The sequence below is a fragment of the Podarcis erhardii genome, assembly GCF_964252035.2.
Source record: "Podarcis erhardii genome assembly, chromosome: 3".
Taxonomy (NCBI): Eukaryota; Metazoa; Chordata; class Lepidosauria; order Squamata; family Lacertidae; genus Podarcis; species Podarcis erhardii.
In genome coordinates, this window is record NC_138507.1 from 97,527,068 (window position 1) to 97,552,779 (window position 25,712).

The window sequence follows — 25,712 nt, forward strand, 5'->3', positions numbered from 1 at the left end:
TCCTAGCAGATGGCATTCAGAGGCAAACTGCATCTGAACATTATTATTAGGTATCTTGAGTGGAGGTCCTGAGCTCAGATAGCTCAACGGTCAGGTGGTGGACTCTTATACCCAGGCATTTGAAGGAGCACATAATTCCATCTTCTCCTACATGATGTTGTAAAATCTACATGAAACTGCTGGCTAAGACTGTCAATGGAATTGGGAGGAAATATTATCAGTCTTAGTCTCTCTCTGGCATTTTCATTGGCTCCTAGGAAGGTTCTGAACCCCTATCTGGGATCAGTGATAAGCCAATGCAGGCAAACAAGAGGAAATGTAAGCCCATCGAGACAGAGGCACTGTTGGGTGTCAGTATTCAGCTGGCTTTGCACTGGGTTGCACGCCCCTCTGAAGCATCAGATATGGAGCTTTGGAGTGAGAATGAAGCATGGACCCATTTCTATTCCTGCTCAGACCCACAGATTTCCAATGAGGGGGCTCCACTGCACTGGAGGCCTGACCTCCAGCACAAAGCTACTGCCAGGATAAAGGTAAAGGTAAAGGTAAAGGGACCCCTGACCATTAGGTCCAGTTGTGACCAACTCTGGGGTTGCACACTCATCTTGCTTTATTGGCCGAGGGAACCGGCGTACAGCTTCCGGGTCATGTGGCCAGCATGACTAAACTGCTTCTGGCGAACCAGAGCAGCTCACGGAAACACCATTTACCTTCCCGCCGGAGCGGTACCTATTTATCTACTTGCACTTTGATGTGCTTTTGAATTGCTAGGTTGGCAGGAGCAGGGACCAAGCAACAGGAGCTCACTCCGTCGCGGGGATTCGAACCGCTGACCTTCTGATTGGCAAGTCCTAGGCTCTGTGGTTTAACCCACAGCGCCACCCGCGTCCCACTGCCAGGATAGGACCCTGAAATTTGTTGGATCCTGTACCAGTTCAGCTACTAGAGAGGAAACCCCTCTACATTGTTGACCCTGACTAGAAGAAAGCGACAGGGCTCCATTTGTGGCAGTGACTCTGTTGCTTTGACCATCCTTGGGCTGGGCTAGGATTGCATTACCCACCTGGAATCACCCCACAATTATGTAAAATAATCCCAAAGAAATGTCAAATCAGTGGAGGGTCTCGCACTCACCTACTGTGTTAGACTAAAGAGCTTTGCACACTCCCTTTCTTGCATTGCTGGTCAAAAAAAAATACACTCCAGAGCAGTTGCAAATCACTTTTTACCTTGCTTTACTGCAGCCAAGTTCAGCTCTAAGGAAAACCAAACCTACTTGCTGGAAAAGAAACTCTGGGGTCGAGAAACAAAGCAAGGGGTGGGGGGAGATGAGAGAGGAATACAGCAGCCTGACGCTGGGGAATTGCATTTTTGGACATGCCTCAACAAAATGAGGCTGCTCAATTGAATCTAAAGTTCAGCTTAAACAGAGAGCACAGATAAGAGAGAGAGCGAGTGAGAAAGAGAACACCAAAGGATATATTTGTAGTGTTTGGCCCTCCTGAATTCCTCAATCACATTTCTGGCATATTTGATCATATCTCGCACGGCTTCTGCTGATGGAGGCTCGTTCAGCTTGCGGATTTCCAGTTTATCTTTGTCCTGAGGGAAGAGTTGTGAGAGAGTTACAAGGCCTCCCCCAGCTCCGAGACAAAAAGCAGATCCACACAGAAACCAACAATAGCTGTGCAAAACACACACACACACACACACACACACAGAGAGATTATAGGGATCTGTTAAAAGAAGAGAATTTACAACCATGATAAAATTTAACCAGGGTTTCTCACAGAGGACATAAGGGTAGCGCTGTAGCATCTGCATAGGTCCCTGACTGATTATCTCCTGGGGTAGCCAATGGATGGCTCTCTGGTGTTGGTGGGCTCTAACTCCCATCAGCCAGCATGGCCACATTGGTCAAGGATTATGAGAGTTTCAGTCCACCCTGTTGCCTACCTATGTCTTCCACACACTGTTAGGTGGATAGGAAGCTCCATTATACGGAGTCAGTATTCTCTACCCAACGACATTCTAGGGCGTTAAGCAGGAGCCTTTTTAAGCACTGCCTGAAGATGCCACATACTAAAGGGGCTGCTTTGAACCCTGGATGGCACGAGACTGAAATGCTGCCTGTCAGAAGTGGGCAGAGCCGCTGTGATGAATTCCTGGCGGGTGGGTTGCTGCTGCTTGTATGGGGGCAGCAAGGTGGGGGAGAAGTTGGTGCAGTACGAATGCACCAGCAGGAACACCAGATTGGCTCCGTTGGTGCATTTGCACAGCGGCAACATCCCTCCCGGTAACCCACCTTCTGGGGAGCTAGCATGGTGGCTATTCCCCCTCCCCCAGCAAGCTGCTTTCTGGGACATGTTCCCTTAACACACACACCCTCCCCCAAATTTCTCAGGTTAATGTCTTGATCGTCCCAAATGCTGCATCTGCTCTCTGGACAGAGGGAGAGACTGTGGGAAAGCCATATGGGGGGAACAGGGGGTAACGCTGTGCTCAGCCACAGCCCTACTGCAAGGGCGTCATAGCTGGATAATGAGGAGTGGTGGGAGGCTTCAGTTGGAGAACTCCCTCAAGAAGCCTCAGAAGAGGAAGGCTCAGAACCTGGGGGGTGGCGGTGGAACACTGAAAACAGGTCAGAGAATGAAGGGGGGAGGCCAGAAGGGTTGGATGTGAATGCTTATGCATTAAATTTGTATACTGCCCTATACCCATAGAACAAGCAACAGGCTTCAGTGAGAGAGAGGAAGAGAAGACAGAAAGCACTGCAGACATAGGACAGCTGAGAAGGAGGTAGGGGGTGAGGCTGCAATAGATTGCAGCAGTCCTACTGTATTCATCCCTCCTCATCCCTTGTCTCCAAGGGCACCGAGGGCCTTGTGTGTAGCAGAGCAAAGAGCACAGGGGGAGTTTAAGTCTGCTGGGAAAACAGCCAGACAGAGGGGAGACTTAGGGAGAAATAGGAGGCCCAGATTGTCAATTCAGACAACTGATTTACTAGGCGCCAGTCTTGCCCGTAGGTTTCTCTGTCTGTATTCTGTTTCCCTGAATAGAGAATCAACTCTACTGCTCACCTCTGAGTCTCTGTGCTGATGTGCAGCTGAACCAGCTCTGACAAAGAGTAACCAACATGATGGTTCTTGGGTTCCTCCTCCCACCAGCCCCAGGGAACATGGTCAGTAGTCAGAGATGGCTGGAGCTGGAGCCCAACGGGAGAAACTAATGTGGAACCCACTACTCCCGCAGTCTAAATGGTTGACCTTGAATAAGCCAGACACAGCTGCACCAATGGGAATTGGAAGCAGGAGGTACGCCATGTCACAGATCTGCTTTATAGCCTCATATTACAGGCACAATATAAATATTAGATGGTAATAAATGATGATGAGGTAATGAACCCAAACAAAAAAAAAATGCTATGCTTTTGCTATAAAGTTGAGCTATAAATCTAAATAATAAATAAAGCATGTGCACTCTATTAAATACAATCACCTTTTTTTTAGTAATGCACTCTCTGCAATCGCAAGTGAAGAAATAGGAATCTCTTAATCGATCATTCCTATCTTCTGTGGGATATAGCAGGTCAATGTAACTGGTAAAAATCTGGAAAAGACAGACAGGTAATATAAGATAGCAGATAGCAGATAGATATTAAAATGCTACAGGTTATACATTAACATACACTGATCTACAAACTGGTTGCAGTGAGTGGCCAGAAACTTGCTGCATTTCCACAATGCACCAGGTTTCAGGGCTAAGTCCCAGGAAAATACAGCCCAAGTTCAGTTTGTTTACTACTGATAGAATCTGCAGGTTTTAATGGCTGAACATGTGTCAGCTTAAAGTGGGGAAGAGCACACACAACATCCCTATCCATGCCAGCTCCATTTCCAACTCTCTGTTGGATTTTGAATTGTGCTGCAAGTCTGAACACAAAAGGTCATATAGGCAGAGACACATTTATTCCAAGCCTCTTTGTGGATGCAAAAAAGTAAACAGCCACTCAGTTAGCTTTGGCTAGCAAAGTATCTTATCTGCCCAGAAGAAGAAGCAAAAGCAGAAGCAGAAAACAGAACTCCAAATACACGCAAACTCAAAAAAAATTCTTCCGGTTATAAAATGAGACGGAAAGTTTCAAATGCTGATCTTAAAATTTCTCACCCAAGATAAGGAAAACCAAACACATATCTGCTCCAGCAGCAACGCACGGTTTTCCACTGAGTCTGCTCTTGTTTGTGTGCATGTGTGTGTCCTTCACCTTCTCTCAACATGCCCAGGGCAAGTTGATTTTAGTTTGCAGTTGCTTGTTTTTATCCTACAGTGAGTGCATCTCAATTGCTTTTCTCCAGGCAGAAAATATGGGAGCCAATCTAAACACGCACGCAGACACACAGAAATCTTGACAGGTTTCCCATGCAGTACCCACGTTGAGCCAGAAGGTGGAGGCACAGGCCATGCCATGCCACAGAGGACAAATCTGTTGCGCTTCTGCGCTAATTGAATGGCAGAGAACCTTTTCCAGGAGTTCAATACTGCCTTGATTAGGAATATTCTACCAACTTGTTAACACACACTCTTTCTGTTGGCACTGCTGTTATTCCGTTTAATCGTCTTTATTTTACATAAATGAATAAGTATAAGGCATTCAAAGGGAACACGTAAATATTTTCCTGAATAATCCCACAACTGGGATTTCTGGAATGCAGCAAAAGTAAACGATGTCCTCGCCCCTCGTGGGAACGTCAGGTGACCATGGATCTGTGGGGAAGGGAGTGGTAGTCGTGTGGTGGACTAATGGAGTGGGTTAGGTTATGAAACAGGCCGGCCTGACATGCTGCAGGCAGTATCTGAAGCTAAGGTAAAGGTAAAGGGACCCCTGATCATTATGTCCAGTCGTGGCCGACTTTGGGGTTGCGGCGCTCATCTCGCATTATTGGCCGAGGGAGCAGGCATACAGCTTCCGGGTCATGTGGCCAGCATGACTAAGCCGCTTCTGGCGAACCAGAGCAGCACACGGAAACACCGTTTACCTTCCCGCCGGAGCGGTACCTATTTATCTACTTGCACTTTGGTATGCTTTCGAACTGCTAGGTTGGCAGGAGCAGGGACCGAGCAATGGGAGCTCACCCTGTCGCGGAGATTCGAACTGCTAACCTTCTGATAGGCAAATCCTAGGCTCTGTGGTTTAAACCACAGCGCCACCTGCGTCCCTCATCTGAAGCTACCTTGGCCTATTTAAGTGACCTCTTCAAACCTGAGTCCAAGGGGAGGAAATACCCGTGATTCTGTTGCTGAAAAACAGCAGGCCCGTGTTAACCTTTTTCACCGTCCTATTTTACATCCAATCCCCATTCCTCAGAGAGAGGAGGAGGACGCGATTAAACAACATGCTTAAGAAACACGGGTTAAGTCTGGCTAATACTTGTGGGGAGAAGTGAGGAAGAACTCATGAGGGGGTTGCCATTTTGGACAGGAGACCTCCTTTAAATACCAGGTGTGGTTTCTGTCAGAGAAAGAAGTCACCGTTTCGAGAGGGGAGATGCTGGCTCCCAGAGTTTAAAGACCACATCGTCATAACTGGATTTGGAAATGAAGAGGAGAATGAGTTTACCACACAGATGGAAAGGCACACCGCAGGTGAATGGCAGGCTGTGTGTTTTACAAACCAGTCCCTCCCCAACCCTTAAAAGAAGGCATTCACTGCACAGTTACCTCATCGCCAGCTTCTATCTCCTGCACAGCTCTGACTTCAGCTACGGTCCCTTTGTAGGTGACAATCACGTTGGGGCAACAACTGTGGTTCATGAGCGCCACACTGACAAAAACAAAAGAGCACCCATTTGTTCCATGAGCAGCAGCATTGAAGACCACAATGAAGAGCACTGTATACTGCAGGACTTGTGACAATTACCTGTGTTGAATGGGCTGCTTTGCACATAACACCAAGCCAAACCATGGCTCAGCACAGATGTGAAAGTGCGAGGGCTCCTGGGGAATGGGTCGCGCCTGCAGTCCTCCCCATAGTCCTCCCGCTTTTACACTCATGGAAAGCAAGCCATAGTTTGGCTTAACATTGTGGAGGCTCGTCTCCTCCAGACAAACCTTGGTTAAAGCCCATGGTTTGCTTGGAGTGAAACAAACCGTGAGCTTGGGTTTGGATGGCTCACTAAGGCAAACCATGATTTAGCTCACAGCAGTGCAACAGCAGCAGGACCAGAGAAGTAGCTCAGCAGCTGCAAACGCCTCTTTGGAAACCTGTGCGTTGGCAGCAAGCCTGTATTTGATTTAGCGTTATGTGCAAAGCAGCTCAAAAGTCTCTTTATGACGTTTATTATTGCAACTGTATGATCAGGGCAAAGTTGCGAGTTCATGAAGGAATCTCAAAGACAACAAAAAGTCTTATCAACTTATAGAATTTACCTCCACAAGTGAAATCCTAGGAAACAGCTGCTTGCAGCAAAGCCACAGTGAAGCACCTTAAAATCTCAATAGTTTCAAGGGAACTACTGTATTGGCCCTTTGAGATCCTGGACCACTCAGACCTGGTATACAGTGAGGACCTGGTTCATAAGATAGGCACAGATGTTGAACGCAAAGAGGAAGGGAGCTGTGTGCAGGACTCCAAGAGCTGAGCAAGGAATGCCTTGCTCAGCTTTGCAAATAACTTACAGCATTGGGTGATTTTGTTGTTGTTGTTGGAAACTAATTGATAGATCTTAGAAATTGTGTCTGTGTGTTTCCCCCCTGGGGGAGATACTGCATCTAAAACACTTACTCGGGGAATATCGCTGATCCCAAGTGTGAAAGTTCTTCATCTTCAATTGTGAAGCCGTTACAGTTCACCTGAGAGAAAGCGAAAGATGGCGAGAAATTAAAAACCCGCTGGCTTGTTGAGCATTGCATGCCTAAGTGACCATATTTGTCTGCACCATCCTGATTAATCTGATTAGAATGCTGCTTATTCTTAATCAAGTCTTGCTGCTGAGCGACTAGCTTTACAAGAAGGGAGGTCAGAGTTTGCCTGCAATTTAGTTTTATAGTGGAAGATTAAGGATGCCGCAGCCGGGCTGAGCTGCAGTAGTGTGTCAGCATCCTGGAACCAGGTGGGGCGAAAAGGCAGCTGAGTGTGTTATTATCAGTCTCAAAATGACATTCAGTTCCAGGCCGTACCTTCCATTACATCATTTAGACAGCAGCATCTTTTAAAATGTGTATACAACAGCATTCATGTCATGTACTAACATCAAACATTACTATCTCGATGTTTGTAAAAAAAATCATTTCCTAATATATAGTGTTTATGTTTACAATATGTGCTCAGTATGTTTATGTATTGGTCTGCATTTTGTATATCTACTCTATGATACATATTATTGTTTCTTTTTTAAAGAAAGTCAACAATAAATTAAAAGGGTAAAAGCTAAAGAAAATGGGACTGAGTACTAGGCTATATCAAAAGGGGGAAAAAGGAGAACTGCATAGATCACTTCCACACTTTACATTTTTGGGACAAATACTGAAGAAATGTAATATGCAAACACGCATAAAATTATTTGCCAAGGCTTTGGTTTCCAGAACCACTAGGAGGCTTCTAATAGAGGGTTTTGGGGGATGATTCAATTTAGTGCATGCAACATCCTTAAACCATTTTGAAGCAAAGTCCATTCCTCTTGCCCCATCTGACAGAGTTTTGTGGGGCTGGCAAGGCCCAAAATGTGGGATTTATCACACAAAATTGCTCACAATTCTAAGCTTCTTTTTCAACCTTACTTCCTGTACTTCTGGTTCAGTGCAAGATCACATGCTCCCAAAGGTGCCATTTGGATCCAGCCTAACCCCCTACCCCCTTTTTAAAATCCATCTTACTTGACCAAAAAGGACCACAAGAGCTGCATTGTCAGGGTATTCTATATGCTTTGAATAAAAGTGATGGAGAGCCGAGATGTCATTCTGAATCAACTCTCTCTTTTCATTGTCGAGCTTATCGAGATCTGCAAAGGAAAAGAAATCCCTTTTCAATACAAAGACCAATTTACTTGCAGTGAAGTGCAAGCGAAGTCTGCTTCAAGACAGGACGCCCTCGAAGAAAAGAGAATCAGTCACAAGAACTCTTCTTTGAACTGCAGGGAGTATCATTTTCCTCCTTGTAGGCCTCGTGGAAGGAAACAATGCCAGGAAGCATCTAACAGCTGGCACATTTCTACCCATATATTAGCTGGGAATAATATTGGCTTATGAAACGCACTGTGTAATCTTTTTGTGTATTTGTCAATGCACCACTAACGAACGCTCAAGTAAGCCACTGAACCACTGAATTAAATGACACCTAATGAAAGGCCTCCCTGTGCGGGAAGAACAGTTCCTCACAGGACATCAAAACTGGGTTTTTACTCTGGTTAAAAAAACAATCAATCGAAAATAAAATATTGATAAATGCCACGCCAGACTTCAGTAAATGATAGAGATCCTAGAGTGAGTGTGTGTGTGTGTGGCAGGAGGGGGGCGGGGGGAGGGGGAGAAGATGCAGTGTGGTGTAGTGGTTAAGAGCGGTGGACTCGTAATCTGGTGAACCGGGTTCGCGTATCTGCTCTACCACACGCAGCTGCTGGGTGACCTTGGGCCAGTCACACTTCTTTGAAGTCTCTCAGCCCCACTCACCTCACAGAGTGTTTGTTGTGGAGGAGGAAGGGAAAGAAGAATGTTAGCCGCTTTGAGACTCCTTCGGGTAGTGATAAAGCGGGATATCAAATCCAAACTCTTCTCCCCCCCCCCCACATACAGCATAAAAATGTGATCTTGCAGCCCACTTCTGCTCAATTCAGCATCAAGTTGCCTGAAAAAGTGACACATTAAACAACCTAATATGCTAAAGCCAGAAGGTTGGTGGGGTTTTTTTTAAATGGTCTTCCTAAAAATGCAATAAATATAATGAAGTGGTATTCTTGTCAAATGCACAAAAGATGTACATTTATTCCTAAGAGATAGCTGCATTTCATGACCGCATCTCATGGTGCTCCGACTGAGTAGAAGGCAAATCTAAGACATTATAGTTCTCTAATATGTGCATGGTTGTGCTCACTTGTTCCCCTTATTGTCAGCACTGAGGAAGAGAGCAACACTACGAATGCTTGGCAGGCAATTCCAGTTTGCTTAGCCTTCTTAATAGCGGCTCAGTTTTGAGCTCTGCCTTGAGCTGGGGAAATAAGTTCACACACACACACAGGCCTTCACTCCTCCTTAGATCACCTTTAGGAGCATTTGGGATGCGGCAAACGCCGAGGACATGTCAGATTTGACTGGCAGTGACAGATATGCAACTCAACACTGGAGGGCCCTGCAATTAGCCCCAAAGACACTGTCACTATCAAGCAACTGTACCATCACTGACTAGATGCCCCCTGGTAACAATGCTGGCTGTTTTAAAATTTCACATTACAATCCACCAAAGTCACCCGAGTTGCCAGGAAGGCTGTTTTGACAAGACAGAAGTGTAATCAATGGACCAGAATTTCAATTCACTTTTATCCCAAGTTAAGGGGAACAATAGAATCATTGGCGGTGGCAGCGGGGTGGGGGGTGGGGAGAATGGGACACCTTGTCGAGGTAGATATAGAAACGCACGTGCATAAAATGTTTGTGTATTGTACTATGATTAGTATGTGCAAAGCTATAGAGGCAAAATGCAAACAGCAAGGCCAAAGAGGGTATATATAGCCTGTGACTTTTCCACGAAAACTCACTGTATTCAAGATAAACAATGATAATTCATAACAGAAGTGATAATGTAACCTTTTGGTACTGTATTGTGTCTGTTTTTTATTGTTTTTGCCTATTGCATTGTATTTTTGATGTACTGTTAGTCACTTTGAGACTTTTTCTAAAGAGCGATGAATAAATATCATTCTCAATACTACAGGAAGAGAGAGAGAGAGAGAGAGAGAGAGAGAGAGAGATGTAAAAACAGGCAGGTTTTGTGTGAACAGCTACAAAACGCTTTCTGAACCCCCTATGGAATAACCCTTGGAGTCTTCCGTTTTTCTATACTTACGGGATTCAAACTCTGTTATACAAAGGAGCTTTTCTGACTCAGTCCTTCCAGGGTGTGTTTTCTAGTAATGAAGAAAAGAAAAGTGACATTTTCAAAAAAATCTCACACACATTCCATCAGCTTATTCACAACTGTCCTTTCTAACACACACACACACACACACACACACACACACACACACTGCCCAGATGAGTCAACAAACTGCACTCTGGTTTAAATCTGCTGACACCCTAAGCCACTATATCCCAAAACTCCTGTGAAAATGCCTGCACAAACAGAACAAGTATTTCTTAATTATTATTTTTAAACGAAAATCGTAATTTCTTTTAGCTGCAGATTTGCAGAAAGCAACTAACAGCAGCAAGCTATTAGAAGGCAGACTTTGCTTTGAGGAAAGTGAATAATCTCAATGTTGACAGAGTTCAAAAGCAACACTCCAGCGTTGGCCTAAGGCCACTTCTTTGTAATCTTGGCCATTAAATATGGGTTTGCAGGTGGCCCAGCAGCTGAGGTTCAGGGACTATGGTTTGCATATTTAGCTTTCATATGGCATGTAGGGCTCCCTCCCACTTCCCTGCAAGCTATAAAAGCACAAATTTATTCCAATGACTTTTCATCATTAAACATCTAATTTTGTTTGTGGATCACCACTAGAGTGTGTTTAAAAAAAATAAAAAAGAAAGGAAAGGAAAGAAGCACAGGGGGAGTCAGGCAAGCTACCATCCCAGCATGCCTTCAGAGTCCTCTCTCCCCACTGCATCTGGGTCACCCTTATCACAGAAGCAGTTCTCAAAATGTACAGAATTTCTTCAAAGGCCATTGTTTAGGAGGTTTGATTTTTTTTAATCATTATTACAGAGGGGGAGAGAAGTTGGGAGTGTTATGATAACATACAAAGCTGTGACCTTGAAACTTACTGGTCCCACTTTGTTTCCCTGCGAACACTCTATGAGTGAGAGAGAACATGCTTCAGAAAACCACATTTTGCCTTGGGAGAAGCCTCCGTAAATAGGGTCAGATTTCCCTCCAGCTTAGAGGGCTTCCTACTTGTGGAGACCTGGGCCACATCCATACTGAACATTTAAAGCACTACTATAGTATACTTTAGCAGCCACGGCTCCACCCAGAGGATCCTGGGAACTGTACTTTGTTAAGGATGCTGAGAGCTGTTAGAAGACCCCTGTTTCCCACGAACTACAACTCCCAGAGTTCCTTGGGAAAAGATATTGATTGGAACAGAATGTCTGCCAGCAATGCTGCAGTTGATTGCTGATCCGACATTGAGCAGTGAGTTCATGTAGATGGCCTTCAAGGTCCCTTCCAACACTGTAATTCTATGGATTTTATCTATTAATTATTAAATTTATATACGTCCGAAGATTCTGGTTCTACTTCAGGGCAGTTCACAAGATAAAACCACAAAATAAATAGTTTAAAAAGAAGATGAATACCCACCCCCAACACAGTTAAAAAGGCTGTAGAGTATTCATCAGCCAAGGGACTGGGAGAAGAGGAACATTTTGAGGCACCTAAAGATGTATAATGAAGGCATCAGACGGACCTCCCTGGGAAGAACATTCCACAAATGAGGAGCCACTGCAGAAAAGGCCCATTCTTGTGTTGCTGCCCTTCCGACCTTTTGTGGAAGCAGCACACAAAGAAGGGATTTAGAGTATGATCACAGAGTCCGGGAGAGGCGGTCTTTAAGGTATTGCAGTTCCTCTGCATCCTTCCCTGTTTTTAAGTACAAGTGGTCTGTTCTTCCCTGAAAGGTGTCCTTTCCATCTGGGAAGGACATATTGCCACTGAGGCTTCATTTCCTAGTGAGAGGAGCATCTGATTGAGTCTTCAGCCTGGGGAACAAGACTGTCCCTGGTCAAGCTGCCAAGAAGCCCATGTGTATGTAATGTCATATGTGAAGGAACCACCAGCCTCCAGACAGCTGGACTGTGGAGAATCTGTCCAAAACAGACAGAAGAATTTGGAATTCATGGCAACATAGCCATAATGAGCATCTGAAACAGAGGTTTGCGCAGTTCCCCTAATAAACCCTGTTTCACTGAGCTTCACATCAATGTTATGCAATGCAAAAACACTGTGTGAACTGCTTGCAGTCAAGTCTTGTACCCGAGGACATTGGGAATAAAAGGTGCTATTACATTTGTAAGGCTTTGCTTTCCAAAGACTTTGCGCAAAGCATGTTTGACGGAGAAATTCAATGAAGAACGAGGGAGGTGACTTAATAGATGGAAAGGGTTCAAGAGCACAGTACTTCAAGAGGTTCTTAAGCACAAACACTGCAGATGCTTCAACTACTCATGTTAGGACCAACTGCCGGCGTATACACAAACAAGATGTTGTGAAGCGACTTTGCACCGGAGACTACTGGAGCACACAGTCACTTCCCTGGCTCTTTCCATCTCCAAACAAAACAAAACAAAACAGAAATCTGGCCGATGTCTTTGGGTCCTGCTCACCTGTTTGGCAATAATCCTTGCAGTGAGTCTCACAGTCTCTGAGGGATTCCAGTTCTGCCCAAACACACACATGGCCGAGCATTCCAGCTTGTGCAGGGGCCAGTCCTGTTTCTGGAAGATTAAACAGGCATTAAAAAAAAAAAATCACTGCAGATTTGTGCTTTGCAAATGAGAAGAGGATGCCCTACGCCCCACCTGGGCCTGGAGGTCAAGTGAAATGTGTTTCCTCTAGGACACTTGCTAAAGTCAGCTAAGGATGGAACCAATCGGAAGATAAAAGAGCTATTTCATGAGATTGTTTTTAACATGCTCCAAAACGATATATTATAAAAGTCACACCCTAGACTAGTTAAGAACGCAGGAAAAGCCTTACCAGATCAGGCCTAAGGCCCATCAATTCCAGCACCATGCTCTCCCGGTAGCTGACTAGAGGCTTATGAGAAGTCTTCAAGCAGGACATGAAAGCAAGAGTGCTCTCCCTGCCTGTGATTCCCAGCAACTGGTATTCAGAGGCATACCCTGAACATGGCCATCTTGTCTGGTAGCTGTTGACAGCTTTATCCTTCAATGAATCGGACCAATCCTCTTTTAAAGTCATCTAAGTTGGTGGCCATCACTACTAGTTGCAAGGTCACAGATCAAGAGCAGTGTTGCGGATTTGGATGCCAGCTGGCCTGGAGCCTGGGCAAGTCAGATTCACTACCCACTCAAACCGTTCAGCCTCCCCACATTCCCATCTCTTGCCAAAGTGCAGAGGACTCTTGACATGCTCTCTGCTTGCCCTCCCCCCCCTGCATCCTCCACAGCCTCTGCTTCCATTTCATGACCCATCCACTAACCAACTCTCCAAGGATAGACACTCCTGACAAAATACTCAATGAGACCTATAGATGACCTAGCATTTTTCTTCTGAATGAGAAAGCAAAACAAACACAACTGTCCTGCAGCTGCAGCTCATCCCTTAGTCAAGGACCTGGGAATGGGGAGATGCTGCAGTTCAACCACAAGGCAAATATTCTGCATTCAAAGGTGTCAGGTTCAATCCCTGGTATCTCCAAGCAGGGCTGGGAAATACCCCTGTCTGAAACCCTAAAGTGCTACTGCAACCCAGTGTAGATAATACTGACCTGGATGGATCAATAGCCTGGCTCAATACAAGGCAGCTTCCTAAGAGCTTGTCCTTCCGAAATAAATGCTATCTAAGCACATGTATCTATTGGGTAGGCCACAACAGTCAAACTGAGCTATCTAATGACATTGAATTGGTTGAAGTCACTGCATTAAGTTCTTTATACCTAGAGTATTATGGACATAACAAACACAAAAATTAAATGGGCAAATTCTGGAAGTACCAAGAGTTGTCAAGAAATGAGCATAAGAGCCAAAGAAGATACTTTTTGGACTAGGCCAAAGGCCTACGTGAAGTCCAGCATTCAGTTTCCCACCAGCAAATGGATGGTGACCATTCAGAAACCTGATTGTGTGGGAAATATTTCCCAGAAATCTCCACTTATATTTGCCAAATAAGCAATCATAATAAAGCGCTCTCTCTCTCTCTCTCTCTCTGTGTGTGTGTGTGTGTGACCGAAAAGGGCTTTATTTCATGTCACAATATCTGACACTGCCCAGAAAGGAAGTTGTCAAGTAGCAGCTTAGATTCTTCACTAAACAATTAACTTTTTGGTACACTAGGGGTAGAATACCACATTCCGCACTTGGGTTTGTACTGCCGAAAAAAGAAAAAGAAAAAGAAAGAAATGTTAAGGAAGATACAAAATTGACAATGCCAATATGTCCTTCCAATGTTCCGTCCTGACCCTTTGATTCTTTAAGCATAGTTAATTAAAATTTTTCCTCAGGCAGAATCCGACTGAGCTATGTGAACTAGTAAGGTGGTTAAAGGGACAAGATATGGCTGAATTGTGCAAAACAAGATAAAAGCCAGGAATATTGCAGAAGAGGGGAGCAGTGTCTGAGTAATACCTGGCATGGAAACACTGTGACAGCGGCCTTTTTAGTGATCACAGCAGGACCGCATTTAACATTCTTTTCCACAATTTTTCTAAGCCGTTTGACTGGTAGCGGGCAGCATTGTTCTAGCCAACTCCCCAGTGCTGTATTAACGACACTGTAGGTTCAAGGGGGGGGGGACTATGCAGACAATATTTCTGTCTGATTTAAGGACAGAATGAGAAAATGTCTGGGAAAGCAAGTTTGCTAGGGCACCTGCTTTTATAAAAATCAAAGCGGAAGCATGAGCTACCTCCAGTGGGTTCTTCAAAATGGCTTCCGTTGGCTACGGATGTGCCAGGAGCCTATAGGATTCTAATACAATAACAGAAGTCCCCGGAAGCCAATACTTCGAATGAATCTGTGGGGCTGGGGCGGGGAATCTCCCACAGATGGCCTCAAAGCTAGCCTATGTGTTCTAGGCATGTCTCCATGGAGGTAGTAAGTCAAGGGGGAAAGGTCAAAGGGGCAGGGGAAGATTTCTAGAATGAACGAGCGAAATTCTCACTTTAAAAAATAAATAAATAAAAAACTCATGTAATTTTCGTATTGTTCTTTTCACAAATTGGACTGATGCCAAAACACAGTTAGAGAGCCTATCATCCTTGATTCCACGTAACAGAGCCAAGGACACTATTCATAAAACTGATGCTCTCAAGTGTGAAAAATTTGACTCAATCAACCCTTGACATTATATAAAAAGGAGAATAGTGGCCCAGGGGAGGGAAGGTGAATTTACATTTCTGATTGCCATTCTCCTTATTTCTGTCTGTTTAGTTCTTCAAAAGTAGGTTGGCAACCTAGCTTTGCAGCCCTGAGGATAAGAAGAACGCCATGGATACAGAAAAGTGTGATTCTCACCTTTCTGAAAGGTTTCTTCACACTGCCTTATTCCATTTCTCCCCAAGTTTCCCTAAGAGTTGGTTTCCACATGGGCTTTCACAAGACACAGAAAACCAATGGAATATAATGCATGTTCAGCGCTCATTCCTGTGTTATTTGAATCCAGAAAAAACCCAGTTTGCTGTCCCCTTAACCTGGAAAAACTCATGGGAGTAAATTTGGGGCTGTATACCAGCAAACAGTTCTTTTTTTGCCATTTTCATGGGTGAGTAATAATGGAACAGAAGCACAGATGTGCGGAAAGAGTGGGGGAGTGGTGACGCTGTCCGTTCGTTGTTGTGACACATCACACTCACTGGTGTGGATGAAATTTAGCAAATCCGTCAAAAAGCCACATATCACAGCTAGTTCGACAGCATGAAAGGAACATCAGAAAAGGAACCAAAGAACCAGCATTACAGTCAGGAAAACCAGTGCAAGATTCCCCACATCTGAAAGCGCCCTTACTTATTCACCACAACTGAACCTACAGCAGGGGTGGGGAATCTGGGGCCGTGCAACACTGCTGAACTACAACTCCCATCATCCTTGGCCCTCAGCCATGCTCGCTGGCAAGGTTTTTTACGCAACTGGATGCAAAATGTAGTGTTGAGGGGAAACTGTGCAGTTGAAAAATGTGCCATTGGAAAATAGGGGAGGTAGATCAGATACCTGAGGAACACCATGCACACAAATTATATAATGTGCTCTGCTTCAATACTTAAACTGCCCAAACCATATTTAAGCAAGCCACCTTTTTGAGCAGAACCTCCTTTTCTTCACCGTCATCTCCGGGCAGGTAATGCTTTGTCACATCCTTGCAAATACACTTAAAGTACTCTGAGTGTGTGTGCGTGTGCATGCCTAAGGCAGATTCATAAGTGAATTATCTGTGTATAGTAGGTAAGAACTGCTCACTGCTATGCAGAAACCATCACTAATACAGTGGTACCTCAGTTCTCAAGCATCTTGGAAGCCAAATATTGCAGTTTTCAGAAGCCGAAAACCCGGAAGTAAATGTTTCCATTTTCAAATGTGCATGGGAAGTCGAATGGATTCTGCTGCGGTTTTTCCCCAGTTTTCTCCATTGAAACTGCAGGCTGCCCTTTGCGCCTCGGTTTTCGAATGTTTCCGAAGCCAAATGGTCTTCCAGAACGCATTACGTTCGAAAACCGAAGTACCACTGTATAAGCAAGGAGCTAAACAGGCTTTGTGTTCATTTGGAGCTTTTTTGTGGGGGGGGGGATGTCTGAAAAGGAGTTTGCACAGTTGGAAAACCTGCTTTAAACCTCCCTACCAAGCTTGCTGAGGCTGATGGGAGTTGAGGCGCAACAGCATCTATAGGTTTGCCATCCCTGATCTACTGGATTGGCCTGTCATTTAAAAGCTTTCCTACAGGGTCTATCAATATTATGAGGATTTAATACATGTGGGTTAAACCACAGAGCCTAAGGCTTGCCGATCAGAAGGTCGGCGGTTCGAATCCCTGCGACAGGATGAGCTCCCGTTGCTCGGTCCCTGCTCCTGCCAACCTAGCAGTTCAAAAGCACAAAGTGCAAGTAGATAAATAGGTACCGCTCCGGTGGGAAGGTAAACGGCGTTTCCGTGTGCTGCTCTGGTTTGCCAGAAGCGGCTTAGTCATGCTGGTCACATGACCCAGAAGCTGTACGCTGGCTCCCTCGGCCAGTAAAGCAAGAGGAGCGCCACAACCCCAGTCATCCGCGACTGGACCTAATGGTCAAGGGTCCCTTTACCTATTTACTTGTGCATTTTTTTTTAAAGGTAAGTCATACCCTGGGGTCTTTTTATTTGCCACACAAAGGCACAAGCATTTTAGTAAATGACTATGCCAGGTAACAAATTCACTGAATGCTTCTATTATCACTTCTGAATATTTTGATTCTCTTTAAAAACAAAGAACCAAAACTACCCACATTATCTGTCAAGGTGGCCTCTTGAGGAAGTTAACAGGCATATTAGTGGAAGCACAAAATGGTTGGAAAAGAAGGGGGGAACCTCCCACCCCCTTTCCCATTATGTTTTCTTTTCTTTTGAGAGCTTCTTCAAACATTGAAAGAGAAAAAAGACAAATAAAGGGCTGCATCCACTATAATTAGCTGACCTCAACTTATTAAGAATTGAATAGAGGTGTTTTATAGTAGGAAAAAACAGCCTGTGTCCCCAAGACTTAGTTCATCATATCTACACTTGTAAAATGCTGCCCTCTCAAAGTACTTATTTACAGTGCTGTTAACAGCCAGTTTCTGAGGTGGAATAAAAAGAAGACGGCACTAGGTCTAATGCTCCTTTGACCCAAAATTTATTGTTACTATTTTAGATAAATAGCTGTGCATGTTATCTGAATTCAATTGGGGTTGTTAGCCAGCTTTGATCCGTCAATTGTGAAAGGCAGAATGGAACCAACTAGCTATCAAGCTAGTTCTCCTATCAAGACCCCCACGATGCAAATGAAAGAAAAGAAAGCTCAACCAAAAAGAGCAAGGGGATGGGAAAAGTTGCAGCATTTGGGATGTTTTAGTTTAGAGAAAATGTAAGGGTTGACTGTGTAATGTGAAGAAAACCAAAGCAAAGAGCATGCATTTTCATGGAGGTACGAAAGGGAAACATTTGCTATACAACAGAGTCCTACAAGTTCAATATCAAGGCCCCAATGCCCTTCTCGGCTGCAAAACAGAATTGCTGAGCCACTAAAAAAAAAAAAAAACCTAAAAAAAACCCCCACCACCCAAAGCCTTTGAAGAAGATAAAGATGAAAATGTGATACAGATTGTCTGTGCAGCACGTACAGTCAGCAGAGACTAGGTTCTAAGGAACACAATGCTTGAAGGTAACTTTGAAAAAGAATTTGGTGTTGGCAATGTTCTTACAGTACTTTGGAGGAAGCCCCCAAATGCTGAAGAGAAGCATTCTACCAAGTGAGGAGCAAAAAAACCCCGTAAGCATTTCATACAGTGTGATGAAAAAGGCACGATCAATACTGGTATGTTCAAAATATAAAGATCAAGTCTCTTGAAGTCCTATTGAATAAAGCATTACATCGCACATGATGACCCGAAGGAAGGGCTTTATGAAATCATTATATAATTGCACATCTTAAGACCTGAATATAAATCTCAACTCTCCTGCAACATTTTAATGTCCAGAGGGCCTGATAGAAGAACCCTTCATTCTTGGAAGGCTGCTTTGTTACAACTGCCTTGCAGGTGCCGTGGGAAGCACTCACCTTGAGCAGGCAAGCGCAGGAACGTAGGACAGTCTGTAACTCGGGGTTTGGGAATGTATGGCCCAGAACTCCAACTCCCATCATCTCTGACTACTGGGCCGTGTTGGCTGGAGCTGATGGGAGTTCACGGCATTGGGGATAGCCACACATTTCCTAGCTAGGGCAAGTCCTGAGGGCCAGAAGGGATGACTTGGAGGGCCACATTTGGCCAGTGGATATGAGGTTTTTTCTCCACTCCTGAGTATCAGCTTCCTCTCTCCCATTCTCCTCCAATTCTCTTAAAAGGAATAATTATTTGGATCAGCTAGTGAAAATAATGGGCAGCACATTCAGGGGACACACACACACACACAATTAAGGAGAGAGGAGCATGCCTGCTTAGCTAAAACTAGCTGATTCTGAACATAGTGGCAGGACTTGGAAATATGGCTTCAGTTCCCACCTGATCCATGAAGAGGCTGGTGAAATCAGTCAAAATGCATATTCCTGCATTGAAAGCAAAGGGGCAAATATGTATGTCAAGGCCAATGTCTCTACAGTGGGGAAAACAGCAGCAGAAAAAAAGGGGGGAGGGTGATATATTCTGAACACAGAATAAGATTTCAGCTCTTTGTTTTGTTTCAAATGGGTAATTTTAAAGACGCCACCTGCCATTTTTGCACCAAAAAAGACAGGATGAAAATGCTGTATTAGTCATAAATATTCAATTTGGTGCCATAATATGGGGGGGGGGGGGGAGTTGGCAAAAATAAAATATGACTAACTGTTCACATGACAACCCTTTCTGAGGTAGATAGAGCACTATCAAGTAACCTGTGCAACCTTTTCATATAGCGACACCTTCCAACAACCAATTTACATCCCGGTGATGTTTCTAACCTCAAAAATGGCTGTGTGGATTAGCTCCAATGTGGCCCCGCAGGAATCTTTATCTGGCTCCTGGGACTCCGCCCTCCTGAGCCATGCCCTCTACCCCAGGCCATGCCCCTCGCCGGCCTTGCCTCACAGCCTCCTGGAGTGTTTTCACCTGGAATGTGTCCTTGAATGCTTGAGAATCACTCTTTCTTGTCTGGATGAAGGATAGAGAGGGGTGTGTACAGAACCTAGACTACCGTACAAAGAAAAAGTAAAATGAAGTGTTTTCGCTGGGCTTGAATGTGTCCTTGATCTGAGATAATGCCTCTTGCTTGCCTAGATGGAGAGTAGAGGTGTGTGAGAGCATGTAGACAAAGAAGTTTACTGTGCAAAAGTAGCATTTACATCCATTGTTTGGACCTCTTTTGCCTCTTGCCCTGCCCGCTGCTAGGATGCCCTCCCTACCCACCAGATGTTTCCATAGAAAGTATATCTCTCGATCTGAAAAAAAAGGTCCTCACCCCTGAATTAGCTCACAGGACTAGAACACCAAACACACTTCAGAAATGACAAATGCAGCCCTGGGGTTTTTATTAATGATCCCAGGTGGGTAAGTGCCAGAGTAGCAAGGGAAAGAAACACTTAATAAGGTTAGAGGCCTTTGCTTTTGTGCATTAAAGTTTTACCCCCACTAACTGTTAATTACTCTAAATGGGTCTACTTGCAGCTTCCTTTGCCCCTGTAATAAATGCATATGACTAACCAAGTGAAAGCACAGTTGGTTTCTAAGCACACTATTATTATTAGCAGCAGCAGCGGTGACTGTACATTTGTAAACAGATTCTTTCCCTTCCCCGCAAAAGCTAAATCCAGCCTTTATTTCTGATTGCTCAGCTAGGCACAAGCTTCCTCACCAGCTTAGTGAAATAACGTTAAGCCATCTGGTATGTTTAAAGCAGGCAGAAGCTTCTGAAGCAATTAGGGCCATGTAGCAGTCTACTAATCTAATGGTTCAGCGATACTATGACCCAGCACAGATGATCCTCTGTGACTCATTATGGCAATTTCAAAATTCCTAGAATTATTCAGGCCACGGCTATGATTCCACAGTGGCACCGACCCTCGGCAGCAAGCTCCTTTCCTCTCTCAGCTAAGAACCCATTTGAATCCATAAATTCTTGCTATTTACCGGTACCTATTGTAAACTGCCCTGGACATTTTTTTTTAGATTGAAGGAAGGTATGAAAACATTTGGAATAAAATAGAAGCAATGCCATTTTTTGCCCATCATGGTTCCTGTGACACTCACCTGGCATTCTACGTTGCAGTAAAAAGCCTGCTTGCATCTTCCACACCTGGACAAGCCTTCTTTCCTTAAAAAGAGACAACGCACACAATTGTCATGCCTCTCCGGTGACAATCATTTAATAAAAATACTATGGCCATTAGCATTCCAGCATGCAGAAGCTGACCTGGTCAATAGGCATGGGACCCATATGGTCACCGAATCATAGAATTGTAGAGTTGAAAGGGACCACAAGGGTCATCTAGTCCAACCCCCTGCAATGCAGGAATCTTTTGCTCAACATGGTATTCGAACCCATGACCCTGAGGCTAAGAGTCTCATGCTCTACCAACTGAGCTATCATGCAAGATCTCAGATGGCGTCTTATAACTGTTCTTAAACTGGGGGGTGGGCCGGAGAGAGGAATTATCCTGTAAACCAGGGGGGAGGATTCAATTATATTCACTTCTAAACATGAAAAAGTGGTTCTGTGCACCAGCCTTTTCCTCTCCTCTTTGAGCATGAGTTTGTCAAGCTATCATATAAAAAGAAAGAGCTATCCCTGGAGCTCACAGTTATCACTTTAATTGCATTGTGCACACTGCAAATGACTGAATCTAACAGGCACGATGATATAATTTGCTTCTTGGCAAATAAAAGTAATATACTTTGTTTAATCTGCTAATTTGCGGAGAAGCTCAAAGGCTCCCCTTTTTGTGTGTCTATTTAACACTGGGGCGTGCTTACATAAAAGAAAACAATTGTAACAACCCCAGTCCCTGAAGCCGTAAATGCTAGAGAAAGTTATTTAACATGCTGAGTTTTCTGCAACCAAGGCACTAAATTAGCGGCCCTCTTTCTGAGCACAGTTTTCTATACAATGGATAAACTGTGAAGCTGTTTTTTTAATATATAAACGACATCTCCCTTTGGGACACCTCTACACAGTGGCTGCAAGAGGAAGTTCTCGAGCTTAGTTCCGGAGAACGCTGCATTGCAGCAAACCTACTGTGCTATATACTGCAATGCAACACATTACACCTGAGTGCCGTCATAGGGATCTCCCTCTGGTCACAGCCAAGCAACCTCCCAGATATATTTACGGAACAGTGCTCCACAAGCATCTCAACTTAAACTTAAGATATTGTAGCAAGACAGCTGTTAGGCTATTGCGGGTTGGACTATCGCTATGAGTTTGTCTTGAAAGCAGTGTCTGAGCACAGTCTGGGATTTCACAGTAGGGTACAGTTGTACCTTGGTTTTCGAACACCTTAGTTCCTGAACGTTTTGGCTCCTGAACATTGCAACCATGAAAGTGACTGTTCTGGTTTGCAAACTCTTTTTGGAAGCTGAAGGTCCGACGGGGCTTCAGTGGCTACTGATTGGCTGCAGGAGCTTCCTGCAGCCAATCAGAAACCGTGCTTTGATTTTTAAACGTTTTGGAAGTCTAACGGACTTCCAGAATGGATTCCACTTGACTTCCAAGGTATGACTGTATTAATAACATTTCTTAATAGTCCTGGTGCAAAGTTGTGAATGACAAAGCCATCAAGGCTTGACAGGTACCTTGATCATACTTTCTCTTTCAGCAAGCCTACCCATGACATGTATTTTAATATAATGTAAATTTTAAAACCGACGATTCAATTTTTGCAATTTTTTAAGCCAACTTGTTTTTAACATCTGGTTTTACTGGTGATTTTAAGGTGTGTGTTTTTCTGTACATTGCCTAGAGGCATTTTTATATCTTGTTAACAAATAAAGAAAATGAAGACTAAAGGCTGAAAAGCACCTTGGGGAAGTGTGTAACAATTCTGTTGTTCTGGGGATCATAATTACAATGGAATAAAAAAAGAAAAAAGAAAAGAAGGCTTGGGGCAAACAGCCAAGGAGAGTGAGCCAGGTGCATATGAATAAAGGGCAGTTTGGAGGCAGAAAGAGATACAGAGGCAGAGTTAGCTAAAGACTGAAAAGAATATTGGGGTACACAGTGGATCCAATGAGACGTGATAATTTTCATGCCTGGTGAGAGTGTGCCATTTTGTAAACACAAGGCTTGCTCTAGCGGTGGCCAACCAGATGCCTATAGAAAGTCCTTGGAGGAAGAGCACTCTCCCCATTTGGGAATGCCAGCAATTGATGTTCAGGGATATTACTGCCTATGCTCTACTAGCTAACTATGCTCTACTACTTCCTTATGCTGGTAATAGAATTATTAGATCTTCGAATAATTCGAAGATGTTAGAAAACCATCAGAAGTCCCCAGTGTTCTCTTCTCCAAAGAAAGACCAACCCAGGTAAGCACTGTGCCCTGGAACCTCTTGCCTCTTGGGGAACCTTCTAACAATATTACTTGGTTTTTGGGGGGAGGGGTGTGTGAAATTATTATAAAGGATGCGGGTGGCGCTGTGGGTTAAACCACAGAGCCTAGGGCTTGCTGATCAGAAGGTCGGCGGTTTGAATCCCAACGACGGGTGAGCTCCTGTTGTTCAGTCCCTGCTCCTGCCAACCTAGAAGTTCAAAAGCACGAGGTGCAAGTAGATAAATAGGTACCGCTCTGGTGGGAAGGTAAACGGTGTTTCCGTGTGCTGCTCTGGTTCGTCAGAAGTGGCTTAGTCATGCTGGTCACATGACCCGGAAACTGTACGCTGGCTCCCTCGGCCAGTAAAGCGAGATGAGTGACGCAAACCCAGAGTCGTCCGCGACTGGACCTAATGGTCAAGGGTCCCTTTACCTTTTCCTTTTATGTTACATTATTATTAAAACCATCAAATAATTACAGCATGAGAGAAAAGCTCATAATGTTCTTTTTGTCAAGAGCTCTAAGGCCAAACCCCCCACCTCTTACATTGAAAATTGGCAGTTACATAAAGCATATATGTTCTTATAGACTTAATGAGTCAAACTGATAATTCTACAGCAAATACCTCGCAATTTGTACATTATTTATAGCAAGGAAATGCAGCCAAGACTAGTCCTAGTCAGAGAAGACCCAGTGAAAACAATGGGCAGGAGTAACTTAGGTTCATTAACATGCCTCTACTCTGAGTAAACCTTATTTGGCTACAATCCAACAAAGAATATTAAGGGATCCTAAGGGATCTAGTCCATGCCCCACCCCAGCAGCAAAGGAATAGTTTTTGATGTACTAAATGCATCTCATCTTTGATGAAGAAGTAAATAGCCTGGAGAGCCTTTTGGACATAAGTGGGGCATAGTGAGTCTTGGGTCAACAAACTGCGCCTCCACCTCCACTGCAGCTGCAGGAAGATCAGGCACTTTCACTTCTAATTTAGGCTAACCATGATTTGTAATGCCATCAGTATCGACACAAACACTGGTTCAACTTAATGACGGTTAGTGGAAAGACAACTTCAAGCCATAGTCTACTAAACTAGTTCCCCACCCTGCCAGCCACAGTTAGGAGTTTGGACAATTACCGTAATCTAAAACAGAAGGTGAAGTTTCCAATCTCCTCCTCATGGTTGCACTGGGGGAAGAGAGGGGAAGGGGCGACTACATAAGCCTGAGGCTCACGCCAATATTTTGATATTATATGCAACGTTGCCTCCATTAGTAATATGAAAGAACCATGAACTATTCCATATACAGATAAAGTAGGTAATAATAATGCTCCTAAAGCGTTTACATCAAAGTGCAAGTAGATAAACAGGTACCGCTCTGGCGGGAAGGTAAACAGCAATTTCATGTGCTGCTCTGGTTCGCCAGAAGTGGCTTAGTCATGCTGGCCACATGACCCGGAAGCTGTACGCCGGCTCCCTCGGCCAGTAAAGCGAGATCAGCACCGCAACCCCAGAGTCATCCACAACTGGACCTAACGGTCAGGGGTCCCTTTACCTTTACCTAAAGCCTTTAGGGGTCAAAATAACAAGTTTATATATGAATATTTTATTATATTTATTATTTTATTTCCTCCGCAGTTCTTTTTCTATTTATACTGTGTCTGCAAAACTTAAGGGCAGGACTGGTGTTATTTTGCACTCAGCCATTTCAAGTATTTTATAAATAAGATACTGTATAAATAAAAATATCACATTATGTGGCCCATGACAACAGCTTAACAAAATACTTTTGAGGATACTGTGTGTCTATCTTTTGATACAATTAACTTCTCCAGAGGATGCATGATTATTGGGAGCAACATTTGTTTTAAGTCATATATTTTGTTACCATTTAACCGCTACCCTAGATGGAAAAGATATGTGATATCCAATAGAAAGAGAATGTACTAGTTAAAGTTATCAAACTTTTGACAGGCAGAAAGAAAGGAAAGGGTCAAATCAGTTTCACTTCACTCCCAAAATTCAGAAGTTAAGAATATGAAGCAGAACATAAATATAAATCTACCATTTTATGACAACATCCATGATACCATTCCATGGCAAATATTACAAACATTGCATCCAATTAGCATAGCTTTTGTCAATGCTAGCCAAACCATAGGCACAGGGAATTTCACCTAGGAGCATGTTAATGCTGTAAGAGATTGGATTAACAGACCCTCATTCAGGGAGCTCTTAAGCACAATTTGGAAGGAAAGCTAAAGATTTCCCCCGATAGATAATAGGTATGGGACAGCTAAAAACTCCTGAATTGCTCCATATTCTTGCACTGCAGGAGGCTGCACTACATGATCCTCAGGGTCCCTTCCAACTCTATGATTCGGGTGGAGGGCATGAAGTTGGTATATGAAATGAATCGAGTTTGCAGCTCTTATGATGACAAGGTTGCTCTTGAAAGCATGTGAGCAATCCCTGATGAAATCTGAGAAGCTAGAGATGTGGCTGAATTGGAGCTGGCACGTGTTTTCATCCACCCCATGATTGGCAAAACCTGAATGATTTATGCAAAGTAACAAAACAAAAACAAAAAAGAGAGAGTGAG

The 25,712-nt window shown here is 44.0% G+C and overlaps 2 protein-coding genes across 2 annotated transcripts in view; one reads left to right on the top strand and one right to left on the bottom strand.

Moving 5' to 3' along the window:
- The window catches only part of PTPN14 (protein tyrosine phosphatase non-receptor type 14), a 439,438-nt gene that overhangs the window by 121,968 nt on the left and 291,758 nt on the right, over nt 1–25,712 (top strand). The gene's annotated exons all lie outside the window — the stretch shown is intronic.
- The window catches only part of SMYD2 (SET and MYND domain containing 2), a 34,508-nt gene that overhangs the window by 5,634 nt on the left and 3,162 nt on the right, over nt 1–25,712 (bottom strand). The window contains exons 2-9 of the mRNA XM_081854875.1: nt 20,832–20,895; nt 12,532–12,642; nt 10,055–10,115; nt 7,873–7,997; nt 6,782–6,849; nt 5,719–5,821; nt 3,499–3,609; nt 1,482–1,602 (exon numbers count right to left, since the gene is read on the bottom strand). Coding sequence (XP_081711001.1) covers nt 1,482–1,602; nt 3,499–3,609; nt 5,719–5,821; nt 6,782–6,849; nt 7,873–7,997; nt 10,055–10,115; nt 12,532–12,642; nt 20,832–20,895 — 764 coding nt within the window. The remainder of the gene's footprint in view (nt 1–1,481; nt 1,603–3,498; nt 3,610–5,718; nt 5,822–6,781; nt 6,850–7,872; nt 7,998–10,054; nt 10,116–12,531; nt 12,643–20,831; nt 20,896–25,712) is intronic.